This window comes from Ranitomeya variabilis, chromosome 2, assembly GCF_051348905.1.
Source record: "Ranitomeya variabilis isolate aRanVar5 chromosome 2, aRanVar5.hap1, whole genome shotgun sequence".
Taxonomy (NCBI): domain Eukaryota; kingdom Metazoa; phylum Chordata; class Amphibia; order Anura; family Dendrobatidae; genus Ranitomeya; species Ranitomeya variabilis.
In genome coordinates this window covers 503,185,961-503,204,965 of record NC_135233.1, presented here as the reverse complement: position 1 = coordinate 503,204,965, position 19,005 = coordinate 503,185,961, and the positions used below count along the sequence as shown (strand labels likewise).

The window sequence follows — 19,005 nt, the reverse complement described above, 5'->3', positions numbered from 1 at the left end:
AAGGAGGCAGGCCAACCAGTAATCATCATCGGTCATCATTTTAATAATGCGTGGGTCCCTTTTGAGGATACGTAAGGCATAATCCGCCATGTGGGCCAAAGTGCCAATTGTCAAATCTGCGGTTGTGCTGGTTTGAGGGGCAGTTACAGGCAAATCTACGTCACTTGTCTCCCTCCAAAAAACCTGTACCCGGCCTTGCCACGCCACCAATTTCCATTGGCCCCGGAGAAGCTTCCTCATTTAAAAAATACTCATCCCCATCATCCTCCTCGTCCTCCTCCTCTTCGCCCGCTACCTCGTCCTGTAGACTGCCCTGACCAGACAATAGCTGACTGTCATCAAGGCTTTCCTCTTCCTCGGCTGCAGACGCCTGCTCCTTTATGTGCGTCAAACTTTGCATCAGCAGACGCATTAGGGGGATGCTCATGCTTATTACGGCGTTGTCTGCACTAACCAGTCGTGTGCATTCCTCAAAACACTGAAGGACTTGACACAGGTCCTGTACCTTTGACCACTGCACACCTGACAACTCCATGTCTGCCATCCAACTGCCTGCCCGTGTATGTGTATCCTCCCACAAATACATAACAGCACGCCTCTGTTCGCGCAGTCTCTGAAGCATGTGCAGTGTTGAGTTCCACCTTGTTGCAACATCGATGATTAAGCGAAGCTGGGGAAGGTTCAAAGACCGCTGATAGTTCTGCATACGGCTGGAGTGTACGGGCGAACGGCGGATATGCGAGCAAAGTCTGCGCACTTTGAGGAGCAGGTCGGGTAACCCCGGATAACTTTTCAGGAAGCACTGCACCACCAGGTTTAATGTGTGAGCCAGGCAAGGAATGTGTTTCAGTTGGGAAAGTGCTATGGCAGCCATGAAATTCCTTCCGTTATCACTCACTACCTTTGCAGCCTCAAGATGTACAGTGCCCAGCCATGACTGAGTTTCTGTCTGCAAGAACTCGGAAAGAACATCCGCGGTGTGTCTGTTGTCGCCCAAACACTTCATTGCCAATACAGCCTGTTGACGCTTGCCACTAGCTGTGCCATAATGGGACACCTGGTGTGCAACAGTGGCAGCTGTGGATGGACTGGTTGTGCGACTGCAGTCTGTCGACGAGCTCTCGCTTCTGCAGGAGGACGAGGAGGAGGAGGAGGGGGGGCGAACGCCTACAGCCAACTGTTTCCTAGACCGTGGGCTAGGCAGAACTGTCCCAATATTGCTGTCCCCTGTGGACCCTGCATCCACCACATTCACCCAGTGTGCCGTGATGGACACGTAACGTCCCTGGCCATGCCTACTGGTCCATGCATCTGTTGTCAGGTGCACCTTTGTAGTCACATATTGCCTGAGTGCATGGACGATGCGCTCTTTAACATGTTGGTGGAGGGCTGGGATGGCTTTTCTGGAAAAGAAGTGTCGACTGGGTAGCTCGTAGCGTGGTACAGCGTAGTCCATCAGGGCTTTGAAAGCTTCATTTTCAACTAACCGGTAGGGCATCATCTCTAACGAGATTAGTCTAGCAATGTGGGCGTTCAAACCCTGTGTACGCGGATGCGAGGATGAGTACTTCCTTTTTCTAACGAGAGTCTCATGTAGGGTGAGCTGGACTGGAGAGCTGGAGATCGTGGAACTAGCGGGGGTGCCGGTGGACATGGCAGACTGAAAGAGGGTTGGAGACGGTATTCTTGCCGGTGCCCTACATGCAGTGTTTCCTACTGCGAACCTGGTGATTCCCTGACTGCTTTGGCCTAGCGACGAAACCTGCACAGATACTGCAGGTGGTGCGGGAAATGGTGGGCTTACAGTGCCGGAAGGGATGTAGCGTTGCTGACTAGCTTCATTCGCCGAGGGTGCTACAACCTTAAGGGACGTTTGGTAGTTAGTCCAGGCTTGCAAATGCATGGTGGTTAAATGTCTATGCATGCAACTTGTATTTAGACTTTTTAGATTATGACCTCTGCTTAAGCTAGTTGAACATTTTATACAGATTACTTTGCGCTGATCATTTGGATGTTGTTTAAAAAAATGCCAGACTGCACTCTTTCTACTATGGGATACCTTTTCAGGCATTGCACACTGAGCTTCTTTATCTGGATGGCCACGCTGTCTTACAACTGGTTTTGCCTTTGCCATGCGTTTTTGGCCAGATACGGGCATGGCAGATGGAACCTGTTGCTTTGTTGATGCCTGCTGCGTCTCCTCCTCCTCCGCTTCAGAACTACTGCCGCCTGCACCCTGTTCCCCCAATGGCTGCCAATCGGGGTCAACAACTGGGTCATCAATGACCTCCTCTTCTATCTCGTGTGCAACTTCGTCTGTGTCACCGTGTAAGCAGGTGGGATAGCGTTCGTGACGGGGCACCATAGTCTCAGCTGGGTTTGATTCTGGCTCAGTACACTGCGAGGGCAATGTTCTGGTCTGAGTCAAAGGAACAGCATAGTAATCTGGCTGTGGCTGTGCATCTGTGCACTCCATGTCCAATGCAACTTCTACTGGGCATGGCCTGTTAACTGTTTCACTTTGTAACCCAGGAACGGTATGTGTAAAGAGCTCCATGGAGTAACACGTTGTGTCGCCAGATGCATCCTTCTCTGTTGTTCTTGCTGAAGAAGACAAGGAAGCGGCTTCTCCCTGACCGTGAACATCCACTAAGGACGCGCTGCTTTTACATTTACCAGTTCCAGAAGAGGAGGCAAAAGAGCTAGAGGCTGAGTCAGCAAGGAAAGCCAAAACTTTTTCTTGCTGCTCCGGCTTTAAAAGCGGTTTTCCTACTCCCAGAAAAGGGAGCGTTCGAGGCCTTGTGTAGCCAGACGACGAACCTGGCTCAACAACTCGAGACTTAGGTGCTGTATTGCTTTTACCACGACCACCTGATGCTCTACCACCACTACCATCATTATCAGCTGACAATGACCGCCCACGGCCATGACCTCTTCCACCAGACTTCCTCATTGTTTGCAAAACGTAACCAAAGTAACGGTATTTGTTACTGTAACACAACTTATAAGGTGAACTCAAACTTCTGTAGGATTTATATATACCTTTAGGTGGCTGAAACTGAAAGGAAAATCAGGCCCAATGTTACACACTCGGTTTTCTGGGCCCCAATAATTTGAGACAGATGGCACACACAGGACCGGCACTCAAGCAGAAATGCCAATCTTAATCTCCCACTATTTTTTTTTTCCAGGGAGAATTTGAAAAAAAAAAAAAAATCCCAGTATGACACACTAGGTTTTCTGTGGCCCAATAATTTGAGACAGATGGCACACACAGTACCGGCACTCAAGCTGAAATGCCAATCTTAATCTCCCACTGTTTTTTTTTCCAGGGAGACTTTGAAAAAAAAAAAAAATCCCAGTATGACACACTAGGTTTTCTGTGGCCCAATAATTTGAGACAGATGGCACACACAGTACCGGCACTCAAGCTGAAATGCCAATCTTAATATCCCACTATTTTTTTTTCCAGGGAGAATTTGAAAAAAAAATCCCAGTATGACACACTAGGTTTTCTGTGGCCCAATAATTTGAGACAGATGGCACACACAGTACTGGCACTCAAGCTGAAATGCCAATCTTAATCTCCCACTATTTTTTTTTTCCAGGGAGAATTTGAAAAAAAAAATTCCCAGTATGACACACTAGGTTTTCTGTGCCCCAATAATTTGAGTCAGATGGCACACACAGTACCGGCACTCAAGCTGAAATGCCAATCTTAATCTCCCACTATTTTTTTTTCCAGGGAGAATTTGAAAAAAAAAAAATTCCCAGTATGACACACTAGGTTTTCTGTGGCCCAATAATTTGAGACAGATGGCACACACAGTACCGGCACTCAAGCTGAAATGTCAATCTTAATCTCCCACTATTTTTTTTTTCCAGGGAGAATTTGAAAAGAAAAAAAATCCCAGTATGACACACTAGGTTTTCTGTGGCCCAATAATTTGAGACAGATGGCACACACAGTACCGGCACTCAAGCTGAAATGCCAATCTTAATCTCCCACTATTTTTTTTTTCCAGGGAGAATTTGAAAAAAAAATAAAAAATTCCCAGTATGACACACTAGGTTTTCTGTGGCCCAATAATTTGAGACAGATGGCACACACAGTACCGGCACTCAAGCTGAAATGTCAATCTTAATCTCCCACAATTTTTTTTTCCAGGGAGAATTAAAAAAAAAAAAAAAAAAAAAAAGGGACTGTCCTACAATTTCTATCTCCCTGCAGTAATCTCAGCAAGTATGGCAGGCAGCAATAACAAGGAGTGGACAGCTGCACCAAAAAAAACAAAAGTGTGGACAAACAAACAAGATAGCTGTGCAGAAAGGAAGGAACAACAGGATTTGTGCTTTGAAAAAAGCAGTTGGTTTACACAGCGGCGTACACACAGCAATACAGCTATCAGGGAGCCTTCTAGGGCAGCCCAATGAGCTACAGCGCTGAGAGAAAAAAAAATGTAGCTTCCACTGTCCCTGCAAACAAAAGGTGGTGTTGGACAGTGGGAATCGCTACAGCACAAGCGGTTTGGGGTTCATTTACCCTGCCTAACGCTCTCCCTGCTTCTGAAGAAGCGGCAGCAACCTCTCCCTATGCTCAGATCAGCAGCAGTAAGATGGCGGTCGGCGGGAACGCCCCTTTATAGCCCCTGTGACGCCACAGAAAGCAAGCCAATCACTGCAATGCCCTTCTCTAAGATTGTGGGGACTGAGATCTATGTCATCACGCTGCCCACACTCTGCGTCCACCTTCATTGGCTGAGAAATGGCGCTTTGAGCGTCATTGAAACGCGACTTTGGCGCAAAAGTCGCGTACCGCGTGGCCGACCCCACACAGGGATCGGGTCGGGTTTCATGAGACGCCGACTTTGCCAAAAGTCGGCGACTTATGAAAATGACCGATCCGTTTCGCTCAACCCTAGTCTTGATTTAAGGGTTATTCCAAAAATATGTTGCTGGGGAACCGACCCCAAGCTGTATCAAGTACATGGCTCTGCAGAGCTCTCTCCTGAATTGAGCAGAAGGGACTCTTGATCCATTGTCTATGGGTCTGACAAAAATAATTAAGAGCTGTTCTTTGCTATTTCCAACAATTCCATAGACCAGGAGTCCCCAACCTGTGGCTCAAGGGCTACATGGGGCTCATGAGCTCAAGATGTGTTTCTCGCAATTGTCTGCCTGCTTGATACATTAGCATTAGGTCTACAAGTGAACTATGAAGAGTTCTCCAGATTGAGTTTCACAGAGAAGTATAGATATGGATATGCATATACTGACAGAGGGATGGAGGAGAGAAATACACATTGCAAACTGGAGATAGGATGATATTATTGCATAAATCTGGATGCAATAGTGTAGTGAGTACCTGATATGGGAATACAGAAAAGGGGTAAAGTAGGAACCTTTGAATGTAAGTACACTGCCTTACTGCAATGGAGAAACAAGGTGGGGATGCTTTGGTTATTATCATAATGGTAATGATTGGTTCTGAATGTCATTACTCTGGTGAAGATGGGACACTGGATGTGGCTTGCAAACATCTCTCAGTGTTGAATGTAGCTCTCAAGGTAAGAAAGGTTGGCTACTGCTGCCATAGACAACAAATGGAGCAGATGTTGAGCATGTGCACTTCCGCTTTATACTGTGAAGCTGGGTCACTTCTCATGGACAAACCTTGAGTCTGGATAGTCTAGGAGGTCAAAAGATAGGAGGGTGCATCATAAGCAGAGGGAAGAAACAAAAGCATAATCAGGTCATGGTCCGAGGTCAAAATACCTAGAGGATAGCAAGTCAGAGCAAATGGATTAAACAGACAGATCGTCAGAACGAGGTCCAAGGTCAGGGAGCTATATCAATGAACAAAATAAAAGGTGCATAGGAACAAACCACACTTAGCTGTCTGCCATAGCTTCAGCTATCTGTGACTGCCAGCTCAGTTAAATAGCTGAGCAATTATGGAAGCTCAGAGCCCCTGACAAGCGCTCAGGAACTCCCGGTCTCAAATTGGATGGCCAATCTGTCAATCAAAACACAGACACCTCTTCACACCCCTGACAACTGAACTGTCAATCATTGCACAGACAGCCCCGCACTGAAGGGTGGAATCATTACATATATGAGACAGAGCTCTGTAGAGCATGGCTCTCCAGATCCAGTGCTACGTTCTTAGGATCACTAGGGTTCTCTGAGATCATTAAATTATCCCTATCCTCTGGATAGGGGATAACTTATCAGTTTTGTGCCTTGGGGAACCTTTGTAGATCTTTGTGCCTCTTTGGTTATTGGATATTGACAAACCTTGTGATGGCAAATTCTTCAATAACACTTCCACTCCCCTTCTTCATCTCCTGCTTCTTGCTAAACTACAGAATCTATATTAGAAGAAAATGAGAGGCATATGGAGCAAGATTGCAAAATAAAATACAAAGCTTTTTGTTCCCTACAATCTTGGAGGCCCATTGGTTTTCATAGGTGATGTAGACACAAAATGGTAGATTTTTATTACCGACTAATAACAAGGTGTATTTTCTTTTTATATTTTTATTTATGATTAATTAGTTAATCAAATGGTTTCTAAAAGTGTAATTATCACTTCAAATAAAATGGAAATATTTATTATTACTGCTCATTTTTTCTTTATTATAAGATGAAAAGCTGTGATCAGGAAAGAGCTAAGATTAATAACTGCAGTGTGGTCTGTGTATTAAAATCCATGTCCTGTTGCTTAGTTTGCGATGCTTCTCGGGTCCTAGACTGGGTCTGTTCTTCCTGCTCTAGCAATGACAGGTCGACATGTGATCACTACTGGTGATAGCCATGTGTGGCGCTATGTTTAACTGTCTCCGGCAGTCCCTTAGAGAATGAATTAGAGCAGAAGTGTGCATATTCGACCTCTGTTCCATTCAGTCGGTTTGTTTTATTCGACCTATCGGTGTCAGACCATCTATGCTTACTCAGTATAAATTACACATATGGGACTGGCACTGGTAAAAAATTATGTGTACAGTTGTCAGAATTAAGGAATTTTAATACATTTCACTAATGTTTATGTGTTTTATATTGTTGGAGAATCCCTTTACCTAAATCAAATGCAGTTTTTTTGTGCACAATTTGATCTTTTCTCACTCAACAAAGTTGAAAGTCTATTATGTCAGGTTCTGCTATAGGTGAACATCTAAAAATGTTGTATTTTCTTTACATTGAAGCTGCAGGAGAAATACAGCACCAGATTAAACCCTGTGGAGGCCCCTAGGTAGCCAAAATCTTTAGGCCCCTCCGGCAAATAATTTCTTCATAATTTGTTAAATTTACTAATAACCATTTAAATACAGCAATACATTAATTCAATGTTGTTAAATAGAACAAAAATTAAGTTAATGAAACTCCATTAAAACCCCCCCAAAATTATTAACTAACGTTGACCTTGGGTGTACGCGTCTATTGTATATATTTGTCTGTTTTCCTGAAGCTTCTACTTATGAATGTTTTATGATGATCTACAGTCGTTGAGAACTCGCGGCCACCAACATCTCCTCCATTCCCATTCCTCGTTCTGGACAATCACACGGTTGCCACACCTGATCACATAGATTCCCTTCCTCTACTGCTCGTGACTTCGGGAAAAAACCTGACAACAATCAAAACATAATTCCACTGCTGCTTGCTGTAGTGTTCACATCAGTGATTCGTTTCTCTCTCTGGCCTCCAATGTTAGCCTGCCTGGCTGGCATGCTGATTGTAAAATTACTTCAGTGTCAAATCAATATTATTTTTCATCTATTGTGCAGGGCCCCAAAGGATGTGGGCTTCATAGGCAGTGACTACTATGCCTAACTGGTAATCCAGCAATAGGGTAACAAGAACTTACTATACAAATAATTTGTGACAAAGCTCTCCGACCCTCAAATGTAAACCCTTCTGACATACTCAACAGTCCAAAATCTATACACGAGACAAAACTAAGTCTATTAGGCCAATACTCTAAACTTAATGCTCTTGGGTCCCTAAGTAAACCGCTGAAACAACTGTTGTGAATTTGGATTCTGGGCTCCCCCGGTGGCCGCTTGTGGAATTGGACTTGTCATCCTCTTTCCTGTTTCACCTGTTTCCATCAGTAGTGGGTGTTGCTATTTAAGCTCATTTCTCTGGTGGTTTCTTGCCGGTCAACAATGTTATCTGATGCCTCTCAGTGCTTGTTCCTGCTTCTGACAACTACTAGATAAGTTGGACTTTTGTCCATGTTTCGTTTTGCCTATTTGTTCCAGTTCACAGCTGAAGTTTTGTTACTGTGTCTGGAAAGCTCTCGTTGATCAGGGATTGCTACTCTGGTGTTATGAGTTAATGCCAGAGTTTAAGGTAATCTCTGGATGGTGTTTTGTTAGTGTTTTTCTGCTGACCATGAAAGTATACTATCTGTCTTCTGCTATCTAGTAAGCGGACCTCAAATTTGCTAAGACTATTTTCCTGCTGCGTTTGTTGTTTCATCTGAACTCACCGTCATTATATGTGGGGGGCTACTGTCTTCTTTGGAATATTTCTCTAGAGGTAAGCCAGGTCTTATATTTCCCTCTGCTAGCTATTTAGGTCTTAGGCCAGAGCTGGGCATCTAGCAATAAATAGGAAATGCTACCTGGCTATTTCTAGTTGCGCGGCAGGCTTAGTTCATGGTCAGTATAGTTCCATCTTCCGAGAGCTTGTCCCTCTATAGGCTTGCTATGATCTCTGCCTGCAGAGATCATGACAGTTTGACCGGCCTGTATAGTGTTAAAGACCCAGGTTGAGAAAGGAGAGTTATAAGAAGTCTGCTGGAATTTTTTTTTTTTTTTTTTTTTTTTTTCCCTCCAGTTTGCCTTGCTGCAGTCTTTTTCCTCTCTCTCCTCCTAATCTCTGTATGGCTCTGTGTGCACCTGACAATAATGGATCTTCAGAGTGTAACTGCGGGTTTGAATAATCTCATCACGAAAGTACAAAATTTACAAGATTTTGTGGTACATGCTCCAGTATCTGAGCCGAGAATTCCTTTGCCGGAGTTCTTCACAGGGAATAGAGCTAGCTTCCAGAATTTCCGAAATAATTGTAAGCTTTATTTGTCCCTGAAGTCTCGTTCAGCTGGAGACCCTGCTCTGCAGGTTAGGATTGTGATTTCCTTGCTCAGGGGTGACCCTCAAGATTGGGCCTTCTCATTGCCAGCAGGGGATCCTGCGTTGCGCGATGTGGATGCGTTTTTTCTGGCCTTGGGCTTGCTTTATGAGGAACCTCATTTGGAACTTCAGGCAGAAAAAACTTTGATGGCACTATCTCAGGGGCAAGACGAAGCTGAGGTTTACTGCCAAAAATTCCGTAAATGGTCTGTGCTTACTCAGTGGAATGAGTGCGCCTTGGCGGCAACTTTCAGAGAAGGTCTCTCTGATGCCGTTAAGGATGTTATGGTGGGGTTCCCTGTGCCTGCAGGTCTGAATGAGTCCATGACAATGGCTATTCAGATTGATAGGCGTCTGCGGGAGCGCAAACCGGTGCACCATCTGGCGGTGTCTATGGAAAAGACGCCAGAAAGTATGCAGTGTGATAGAATTCTGTCCAGGAGCGAGCGACAGAATTTTAGACGGAAGAATGGATTGTGCTTCTATTGTGGGGATTCTACTCATGTTATATCAGCATGCTCTAGGCGTACAAAGAAGCTTGATAAGTCTGTTTCCATTGGCACCATTCAGTCTAAGTTTATTTTGTCTGTAACCCTGATTTGCTCTTTGTCATCCATTGCCACGGACGCCTATGTTGACTCTGGCGCCGCTCTGAGTCTTATGGATTGGTCCTTTGCCAATCGTTGTGGTTTTGATTTAGAGCCTTTGGAGACTCTTATTCCTCTGAAGGGGATTGACTCCACCCCATTGGCTAATAATAAACCACAATACTGGACACAAGTAACCATGCGTATCAATCCGGATCACCAGGAGATTATTCGTTTCCTGGTGCTGTATAATTTACATGACGATTTGGTACTGGGATTGCCATGGTTGCAGTCTCACAATCCAGTCTTGGACTGGAGAGCAATGTCTGTGTTGAGCTGGGGATGTAAGGGTATTCATGGGGACTTACCTTTGGTTTCTATTTCGTCGTCCATTCCCTCTGAAGTCCCTGAGTTCCTCTCTGATTACCAAGACGTCTTTGACGAACCCAAGCTTGGGTCGTTACCTCCGCACCGTGAGTGCGATTGTGCCATAGATTTGATACCGGGTTGCAAATATCCAAAGGGTCGTTTGTTTAATCTGTCTGTGCCGGAACATGCTGCTATGCGGGAATATATAAAGGAGTCTTTGGAAAAGGGACATATTCGTCCATCTTCTTCTCCCTTGGGAGCTGGGTTTTTCTTTGTCTCAAAAAAGGACGGCTCTTTGAGACCATGTATTGATTATCGGCTTCTGAATAAGATCACTGTTAAGTACCAATACCCATTGCCATTGCTTACTGATTTGTTTGCTCGTATAGAGGGTGCTAAGTGGTTCTCTAAAATTGATCTTCGTGGGGCGTATAATTTGGTGCGGATCAGGCAGGGGGATGAGTGGAAGACCGCATTTAATACGCCCGAGGGCCACTTTGAGTATTTGGTCATGCCTTTTGGTCTTTCTAATGCCCCTTCAGTTTTCCAGTCTTTTATGCATGATATTTTCCGCGATTTTCTGGATAAATTTATGATAATATATCTGGATGATATTCTGATTTTTTCTGATGACTGGGACTCTCATGTCCAGCAGGTCAGGAGAGTTTTTCAGGTTCTGCGGTCTAATTCTTTATGTGTGAAGGGGTCTAAGTGCGTTTTTGGGGTCCAGAAAATTTCCTTTTTGGGGTATATTTTTTCTCCCTCTTCCATTGAGATGGATCCCGTCAAGGTGCAAGCTATTTGTGACTGGACTCAGCCCTCCTCTCTTAAGGGTCTTCAGAGATTTTTGGGCTTTGCCAACTTTTACCGCCGATTTATTGCTGGTTTTTCGGATGTCGTTAAACCACTGACTGATTTGACCAGACATGGCGCTGATGTTGCTAATTGGTCCCCTCATGCTGTAGAGGCCTTTCAGGAGCTTAAGCACCGTTTTGCCTCTGCCCCTGTGTTACGTCAGCCTGATGTGAATCTGCCTTTTCAGGTTGAGGTTGACGCTTCGGAGATCGGAGCTGGGGCAGTGTTGTCGCAGAAAGGTTCCGACTGCTCCGTCATTAGGCCTTGTGCCTTCTTTTCTCGCAAATTTTCGCCCGCAGAGCGGAATTATGATGTTGGGAATAGGGAGCTTTTGGCCATGAAGTGGGCGTTTGAGGAGTGGCGCCATTGGCTAGAGGGGGCTAAGCATCAGGTGGTGGTATTGACTGACCACAAAAATTTGATTTATCTTGAGACTGCCAGGCGCCTGAATCCTAGACAGGCGCGCTGGTCTTTATTTTTTTCTCGCTTTAATTTTGTGGTGTCATACCTACCGGGTTCTAAGAATGTTAAGGCAGATGCCCTTTCTAGGAGTTTTGACCCGGACTCTCCTGGTAATGCTGAACCCACAGGTATCCTCAGGGAGGGAGTAATTTTGTCGGCCGTTTCTCCTGATCTGCGGCGGTCCTTGCAAGAGTTTCAGGCGGATAGACCGGATCGTTGTCCGCCTGATAGACTGTTTGTTCCGGATGATTGGACCAGTAGAGTCATCTCTGAGGTACATTCTTCTGCATTGGCAGGTCATCCCGGAATTTTTGGTACCAGGGATTTGGTGGCAAGATCCTTCTGGTGGCCTTCCCTGTCACGAGATGTGCGAGTCTTTGTGCAGTCATGTGACATTTGTGCTCGGGCCAAGTCTTGTAGTTCTCGGGCTAGCGGACTGCTGTTGCCCTTGCCTATTCCTAAGAGGCCTTGGACACACATCTCGATGGATTTTATTTCAGATCTGCCTGTTTCCCAGAAGATGTCTGTCATCTGGGTGGTCTGTGACCGTTTCTCTAAAATGGTCCATTTGGTTCCTCTGCCCAAGTTGCCTTCTTCTTCTGAGTTGGTTCCTCTGTTTTTTCAGAATGTTGTCCGATTGCACGGTATTCCTGAGAATATTGTTTCTGACAGAGGTACCCAATTTGTGTCTAGATTTTGGCGGGCATTCTGTGCTAGGATGGGCATAGATTTGTCTTTTTCATCTGCTTTTCACCCTCAGACTAATGGCCAGACCGAGCGGACTAATCAGACCCTGGAGACATATCTGAGGTGTTTTGTCTCTGCTGACCAGGATGATTGGGTTGCTTTTTTGCCATTGGCAGAGTTCGCCCTCAATAATCGGGCCAGCTCTTCCACCTTGGTGTCCCCGTTTTTCTGTAATTCGGGGTTTCACCCTCGATTTTCCTCCGGTCAGGTGGAATCCTCGGATTGTCCTGGAGTGGATGCGGTGGTGGAGAGATTGCATCACATCTGGGGGCAGGTTATGGACAATTTGAAGTTGTCCCAGGAGAAGACTCAGCGTTTTGCCAACCGTCATCGTCGTGTTGGTTCTCGGCTTTGTGTTGGAGATTTGGTGTGGTTGTCTTCTCGTTTTGTCCCTATGAGGGTCTCTTCTCCTAAGTTTAAACCTCGGTTCATCGGCCCTTATAGAATATTGGAGATTCTTAATCCTGTTTCTTTCCGTTTGGACCTCCCTGCGTCCTTTTCCATTCATAACGTTTTTCATCGGTCGTTATTGCGCAGGTATGAGGTACCTGTTGTACCTTCAGTTGAGCCTCCTGCTCCGGTGTTGGTTGAGGGTGAGTTGGAGTACGTTGTGGAGAAAATTTTGGACTCTCGTGTTTCCAGACGGAGACTCCAGTATCTGGTCAACTGGAAGGGTTACGGCCAGGAGGATAATTCTTGGGTCAATGCATCTGATGTTCATGCTTCTGATCTTGTTCGTGCCTTCCATAGGGCTCATCCTGGTCGCCCTGGTGGATCTGGTGAGGGTTCGGTGCCCCCTCCTTGAGGGGGGGGTACTGTTGTGAATTTGGATTCTGGGCTCCCCCGGTGGCCGCTTGTGGAATTGGACTTGTCATCCTCTTTCCTGTTTCACCTGTTTCCATCAGTAGTGGGTGTTGCTATTTAAGCTCATTTCTCTGGTGGTTTCTTGCCGGTCAACAATGTTATCTGATGCCTCTCAGTGCTTGTTCCTGCTTCTGACAACTACTAGATAAGTTGGACTTTTGTCCATGTTTCGTTTTGCCTATTTGTTCCAGTTCACAGCTGAAGTTTTGTTACTGTGTCTGGAAAGCTCTCGTTGATCAGGGATTGCTACTCTGGTGTTATGAGTTAATGCCAGAGTTTAAGGTAATCTCTGGATGGTGTTTTGTTAGTGTTTTTCTGCTGACCATGAAAGTATACTATCTGTCTTCTGCTATCTAGTAAGCGGACCTCAAATTTGCTAAGACTATTTTCCTGCTGCGTTTGTTGTTTCATCTGAACTCACCGTCATTATATGTGGGGGGCTACTGTCTTCTTTGGAATATTTCTCTAGAGGTAAGCCAGGTCTTATATTTCCCTCTGCTAGCTATTTAGGTCTTAGGCCAGAGCTGGGCATCTAGCAATAAATAGGAAATGCTACCTGGCTATTTCTAGTTGCGCGGCAGGCTTAGTTCATGGTCAGTATAGTTCCATCTTCCGAGAGCTTGTCCCTCTATAGGCTTGCTATGATCTCTGCCTGCAGAGATCATGACAAACAACACTTACCATGTGCTCTTTATATTTGTATCTCATGTGGCAGAAAAGCATTTGGATCTTCTAGGATGTAAACCTAGGTATAACTCCTACGTCCACTCTCCTATAAATATGCTTTTAACTAACTGGATCTTTACAAAAATCACTATGTAGCATCCAAAATTATATAAAACTGTACCAGTCTTTCCTAAAATAGTTATAGAAGTCTACATGTTTTAGAAATAGAGGACGAAAACTATAACTCAACACTTATGGTAGAACAGAGCCTACACCTATAGCACAATGAACATTTCTCGACTACAATGTAGCCCTTAAGTAGATCTCTTTTATAAAATATTACAAAACCTCTTTATCCCATTAGTGATAAGGGAATTTTTTATGTTTTGTGATTTTGTTATTTGTTTGCCCTTTTCTAAGAGCCTCAACTTTTTATTTTTGCTTCAACATAGACATATGAAGGCTTGTTTTTTGCTGGATAAACTGTAGTTTTGAATGACACTAGAAATGGTAGAATCCATTTGCAAAAATATGGTCCATTAGCCAGACTAGTAATCTGTGACTGCTGGACAAGACGCCAATGAATCTCTTTAGTTCCTTTACTCCTGGTTCTTCTTTCGATTAGCTGGGCTGTTAATCTAAAGAAGAGTTGGGTATGTTGGGAGGTAAACAGATTCCAGGGCCTGACATCCAGGGTCACAAAGTACTGACCTGTCTGATGGACCATCTTGCAAATTGATTTTACCATTTGTAAATGATACCATTCATTTTACCAAAAATTTCCAAGTGGGGTGAAACGATGAAAATGTTCTTTTTTTCACTATTTTCCAAGACCTGTAACATTTTTCAGTTATGTATATAATGTTGTGTGAGGGCTTGTTTTTTGTGTGGTAAGCATTTATTGATTTCAATTTCGTGTAGTTGAGCTTCACAGGAGTACCAAGATGGCAGTGATGTTGGTCTTCAGCAGGCCACCGGCTGCCAAGATACCCTCTAGGTGCCATGTGATCAATGTTGCAGGGGTCAATGGTAGCAATTGTACCACTGCTGGTATCACTGTTCTATATAAAACCTTTCTGTGCCTCTATATAAAATAAAAGTTGCACAGAGTTATACATGTGGCAACATATAAAGGGTCTGTTCAAATTCATACCCATTGGTGTGTAAGAGATTTGTGTGGTACAGATATGAAATATGGAGCCCATAATTTGTTATAAACCCATACTCAGCCTACATTTTTCATATAAACTCAGAAAGAAAAATACTTGGTGTGGGCTGTGCAGGGCTCTTATGGCATGCCAGCACTCTGAAGAAAATACCTAGAGAAACTTTCACTTAGGAAACTGGGAATCTGATGAATTTCTAAGTTCCAAAAGACTCCTTATTGGTGATTACCTAACTCTGGATCTCCCTACTAGTGCCAGCTCAATCCCTCCACTGGGTAGTCAGTGCTTGGGTATACTTCACATATGTGTAGACTTCATGAGCTACAATATACTATCACTGTTCTTTGGTGACTTCCTAGCCCTAGAACCTACTCTGCGGATCTCTGAGTTGTATGCAATGGATTGATCCTGCTTACCTCTTCCCAACACAAGCTATAGCTCTAAAAAAGTAAGATTATAGGAGCTCACCGTTCTATATCTTACGTTAAGGTCTCTCATACAATGTCATCATCAGGGACATCTCACGAGGGCTAATTGAGGGCTTCTAGATTGACATCTCCAGCAACACATCTCACTACTGCCAGGTCACTCACAGCTGGATCCACAGGTACTAGATTTTTAACTATACAACTACAGAGCCAGAAGTGAGCAGATGTAAATTCAATACAATAAAGTACATGAGAGAGCCAATAGAGAAAACATTTGCTTGCGTATACCGTTAAGCAATTGACAAGGCGGCAATTGCACCACATGAGCTGCACTCTCTTACATCTGCTTTTTGTAATATTTTTATACTTCAGGATTTGACACTTATCTGGACATGTCTTAGTAAATTCTGTACTCTACAACTAATATGTTAATATAAGGAGTTAACTTTTAAGGGGTTTCTGGTAAGTCTCCACCGGATTGGAGGTGATGACACCCTAACAACCACCAGTCACCTGACCCAGCAGCTAATCAGTGGCCACAGCGGTCAGGTGACTGGTGGTTGTGACATCATTGCTTATGTAGCATTGGAGAGACAGCACTGGAGTGACTAGATCCTGGGATGACAATAGCTTCTTTTCTTCTGTTATCCCCATGGATCACCACTTTAAAAACACACTGGAGATCCCCTTTAAAAGTAAATTCTGAGAATACCTGCACTTTTGCTGATCTTAGTTGACAGTTCAGTTACAGAAGCTGCAGTATATGGGCAAAACTGTAGGATTTCTCACACTGCCACATTATTATTCTACTGTAGTAAGCTGCGGCATCTATCCTACAGAGGGGCTGACTGCACATATTTATAACATGAAGCCTGTCATAGCTAGACTTGCATCAACCAGGGACAAACATGCAGCATGATGCGCTAGACCTGAATGTAAGCGATCTGACTAGGGCAGGGTTACTTCCTGGCACCCTACTAGAAACTAGTCCCAAGGCACATGTCTTGCCAGAATATCATGCAGGGATTAATATATATATATATATATATATATATATATATATATATATATATATATATATATATATATATATATATATATATATATACATATATATATATATATATAAAACCATGTCCATGACTAAGCTGCTGATAATAGTTTTGTAGGTTCTGTGGTTCTTTATTGCAATCAGGTGCCAATTTCAATAATGATCTATCTATTGTCTATCATACAGCTATGTCATGGAAGTTCAGAGACCTGCAGGATGTGGAGGGGGCACTTTCTGAAAAGTCTCCTTGGGCACAAAGAGAATTGGCTACAATATTTAGCAGTAATTTTGAAACTACTTAACTTTAACATTTAATAGTTCCAAAATATTAATACAAACATAAATAAATAAAAATAATAATAAAGTGAACAATGACAAGAATAATAGTTTTAATAATAATAATAATAATAATAATAATAATAATAATAATAATAATCCTGTACTTGTTTTAGCACATGTCACAGCACTTTGTTTTACCATTTTTGGTAAGGTTAAGTTCAAAATATTATTACCAATGATAGTATTATCATTACTATCATATGTGTATTATTTAGCTCTCCAATCTACTTATTGTAAGGCAGGAAATAATTACAAACAATACATTATTTTCATCATCATCATCATCATCATCACAATGTAGCTCTAAAAATTACAATAATAAAACCAATAAAACCAATGCACTATATTGTTATTGCTATTATTACTTTTTTATTGTACATAGTAAAACAGTAAATTGCAGACCATTTATTGACACCATCGTCATTCTTAATATGACGTAAGCGAACATACAACAAAACGCGTAGCCCTACAAGTGCACATGTAAACTACCGGCACGTAAACATACTGTGCGGAGTATGAGATTAGATTAGATAGACTGCAAGGCCCTGAACAGGTTAACCAGGTCTTGCGCGCACGGCAGGGACGGCACAGTGTGTCGGGTTGCAGAACTTTCAATGCAGTAAGTTTTAATTGCCGGATAATGTCATTGCACAAGTTTGGGTGAATCATCCAGAATAGCGGCAGCAGCCTTTCCTCTCCACTTCCTTCGGACTGTACTATGGGCTGGGGAGGAGGATGAATTCCCACACATCTGCATTACACTGGCTTCCCTGCAATTATCAGCATCGATAGCACATGCTGCACAAGGACATGCAGAGCTCGCATCATAGGGGAAAAGGCAAATCCCACTGACCTTTCTGCTGCTTGAAGCATTGTATAGAGCCGGAGTGATGAACCATCTTCGTAGAGGATGCTGAGCAGCGCTTATGAGAAGGGATCAAGCTGATAATGCATGGGAAATAGAGGGAAATGGATCACCACTTCTAGGATCCCGGGGCTCGGAGAGAGCTGGATATGGAATACGACACCTGCTTTAGCTGAACACTTCTCCTGATAGACTGTGCTCCCTTATGTTGTCATAGTAACCATGGAGGGAGGTCCAGCTATAGACTCCCCTTAGCGGTTGCTTGAAGGATAATTCACAGCAATGCTCTTTTTTTTCCCCACCGCATGCTGCAGTATGTCATCCCACCACACTACATATCTGGGTCTGAGAAAGGCTGAACTTGACGGACATGTGCTCCCAGTATAGCACAGAACTATGAAAAACAGTATAAGCCAATATTACAAGTGCATTGTCAGCTAGAGAGTGTGTATGTGTATAAAGACGTCATCAATACACAGTTAACATCGTTTCGTCTGATGTGTAATAATACAGGAGAAATAACAATACAACAGGTCTAAGAAGCAGATTTTGTTTTAACATTTTTCGGCAATTATAGGATAAAATATTTGATAATCTGGCATTAAAGTCATTTTTCTGCACTAAAAAGTTATACAACTTTAGAACTAATATCTCTGCTGGAAAAAAAACTTATTTATATTCTATTTTTAGATTAATCATAAATGTATTTTTTAATTTATAGTGCAGTGCTATTTTCATATCAGGTTTTCAGAATGCAGTTTTAATTTTATAGAAAGTCTGAGATGAGTCTCCCTTGATGAAAAAAGTGTCACAGAAACATAATACGTGGCGCATCATGCAGTCTACTTTATGCCTTCTGTGAAAGATAAAAGAGACTCCCTTATCACTCAAGTCAGAAGGTACTCAGAGGTTCAAATACTGACTGAGTGACTGACTGCCATCCAAGTCGCAAAGATTCAGTCTAGTTTGACTGCTTAGAAATTCAAGCTGGTCTTTGTGACACGGCGCAAATATTGTCTGAAGCTGTCAGCCCAAAAAGATCCCAGAGGAACCTCAGCCTTTGAATTTTATCCCTTCCAAAGATCTAGACTTAATATGGAGCCTCTTGCTTTGCATCCACAGAGTGGCTGCTGGCCAGAGGAGCGAGCCTGTGACAAGAATTATCAAATAAAGGTGGGTCAATATAAACCGGTTCAGAAATAGTAGACTAAACCAAAGTCAGAATTTAAGTCATGGTGTGATACTAGAAGGACAGTCAATAGCAGAATCAGGCAAGGTCCTGACAAAGCCAAAGCACGAACATGATTTCCACATTAACAGCACAAGAGTGGTCTGAAGTATCAGAGCTCAACATATGACAGTTTCTTGCAGAATGTTGGGAGTTAAAGTATGGTGTGTTTCTACCCCAAATGTGCCAGCAGGGAGCTGATTATACCACACACCTATTAGCCTGCATAGAACCACAT

The 19,005-nt window shown here is 43.4% G+C and overlaps 1 protein-coding gene across 4 annotated transcripts in view; it reads right to left on the bottom strand.

The window, feature by feature from the left end:
* The window catches only part of ANO3 (anoctamin 3), a 704,489-nt gene extending 686,737 nt beyond the window's left edge, over window positions 1–17,752 (bottom strand). For all 4 annotated transcript variants that reach the window (XM_077288029.1, XM_077288030.1, XM_077288031.1 and 1 more), the window contains exon 1: window positions 17,528–17,752. In XM_077288029.1, the coding sequence (XP_077144144.1) occupies window positions 17,528–17,573 (46 nt within the window). In that variant the 5' untranslated portion in view covers window positions 17,574–17,752. The remainder of the gene's footprint in view (window positions 1–17,527) is intronic.
* Window positions 17,753–19,005: the final 1,253 nt, after the last annotated feature.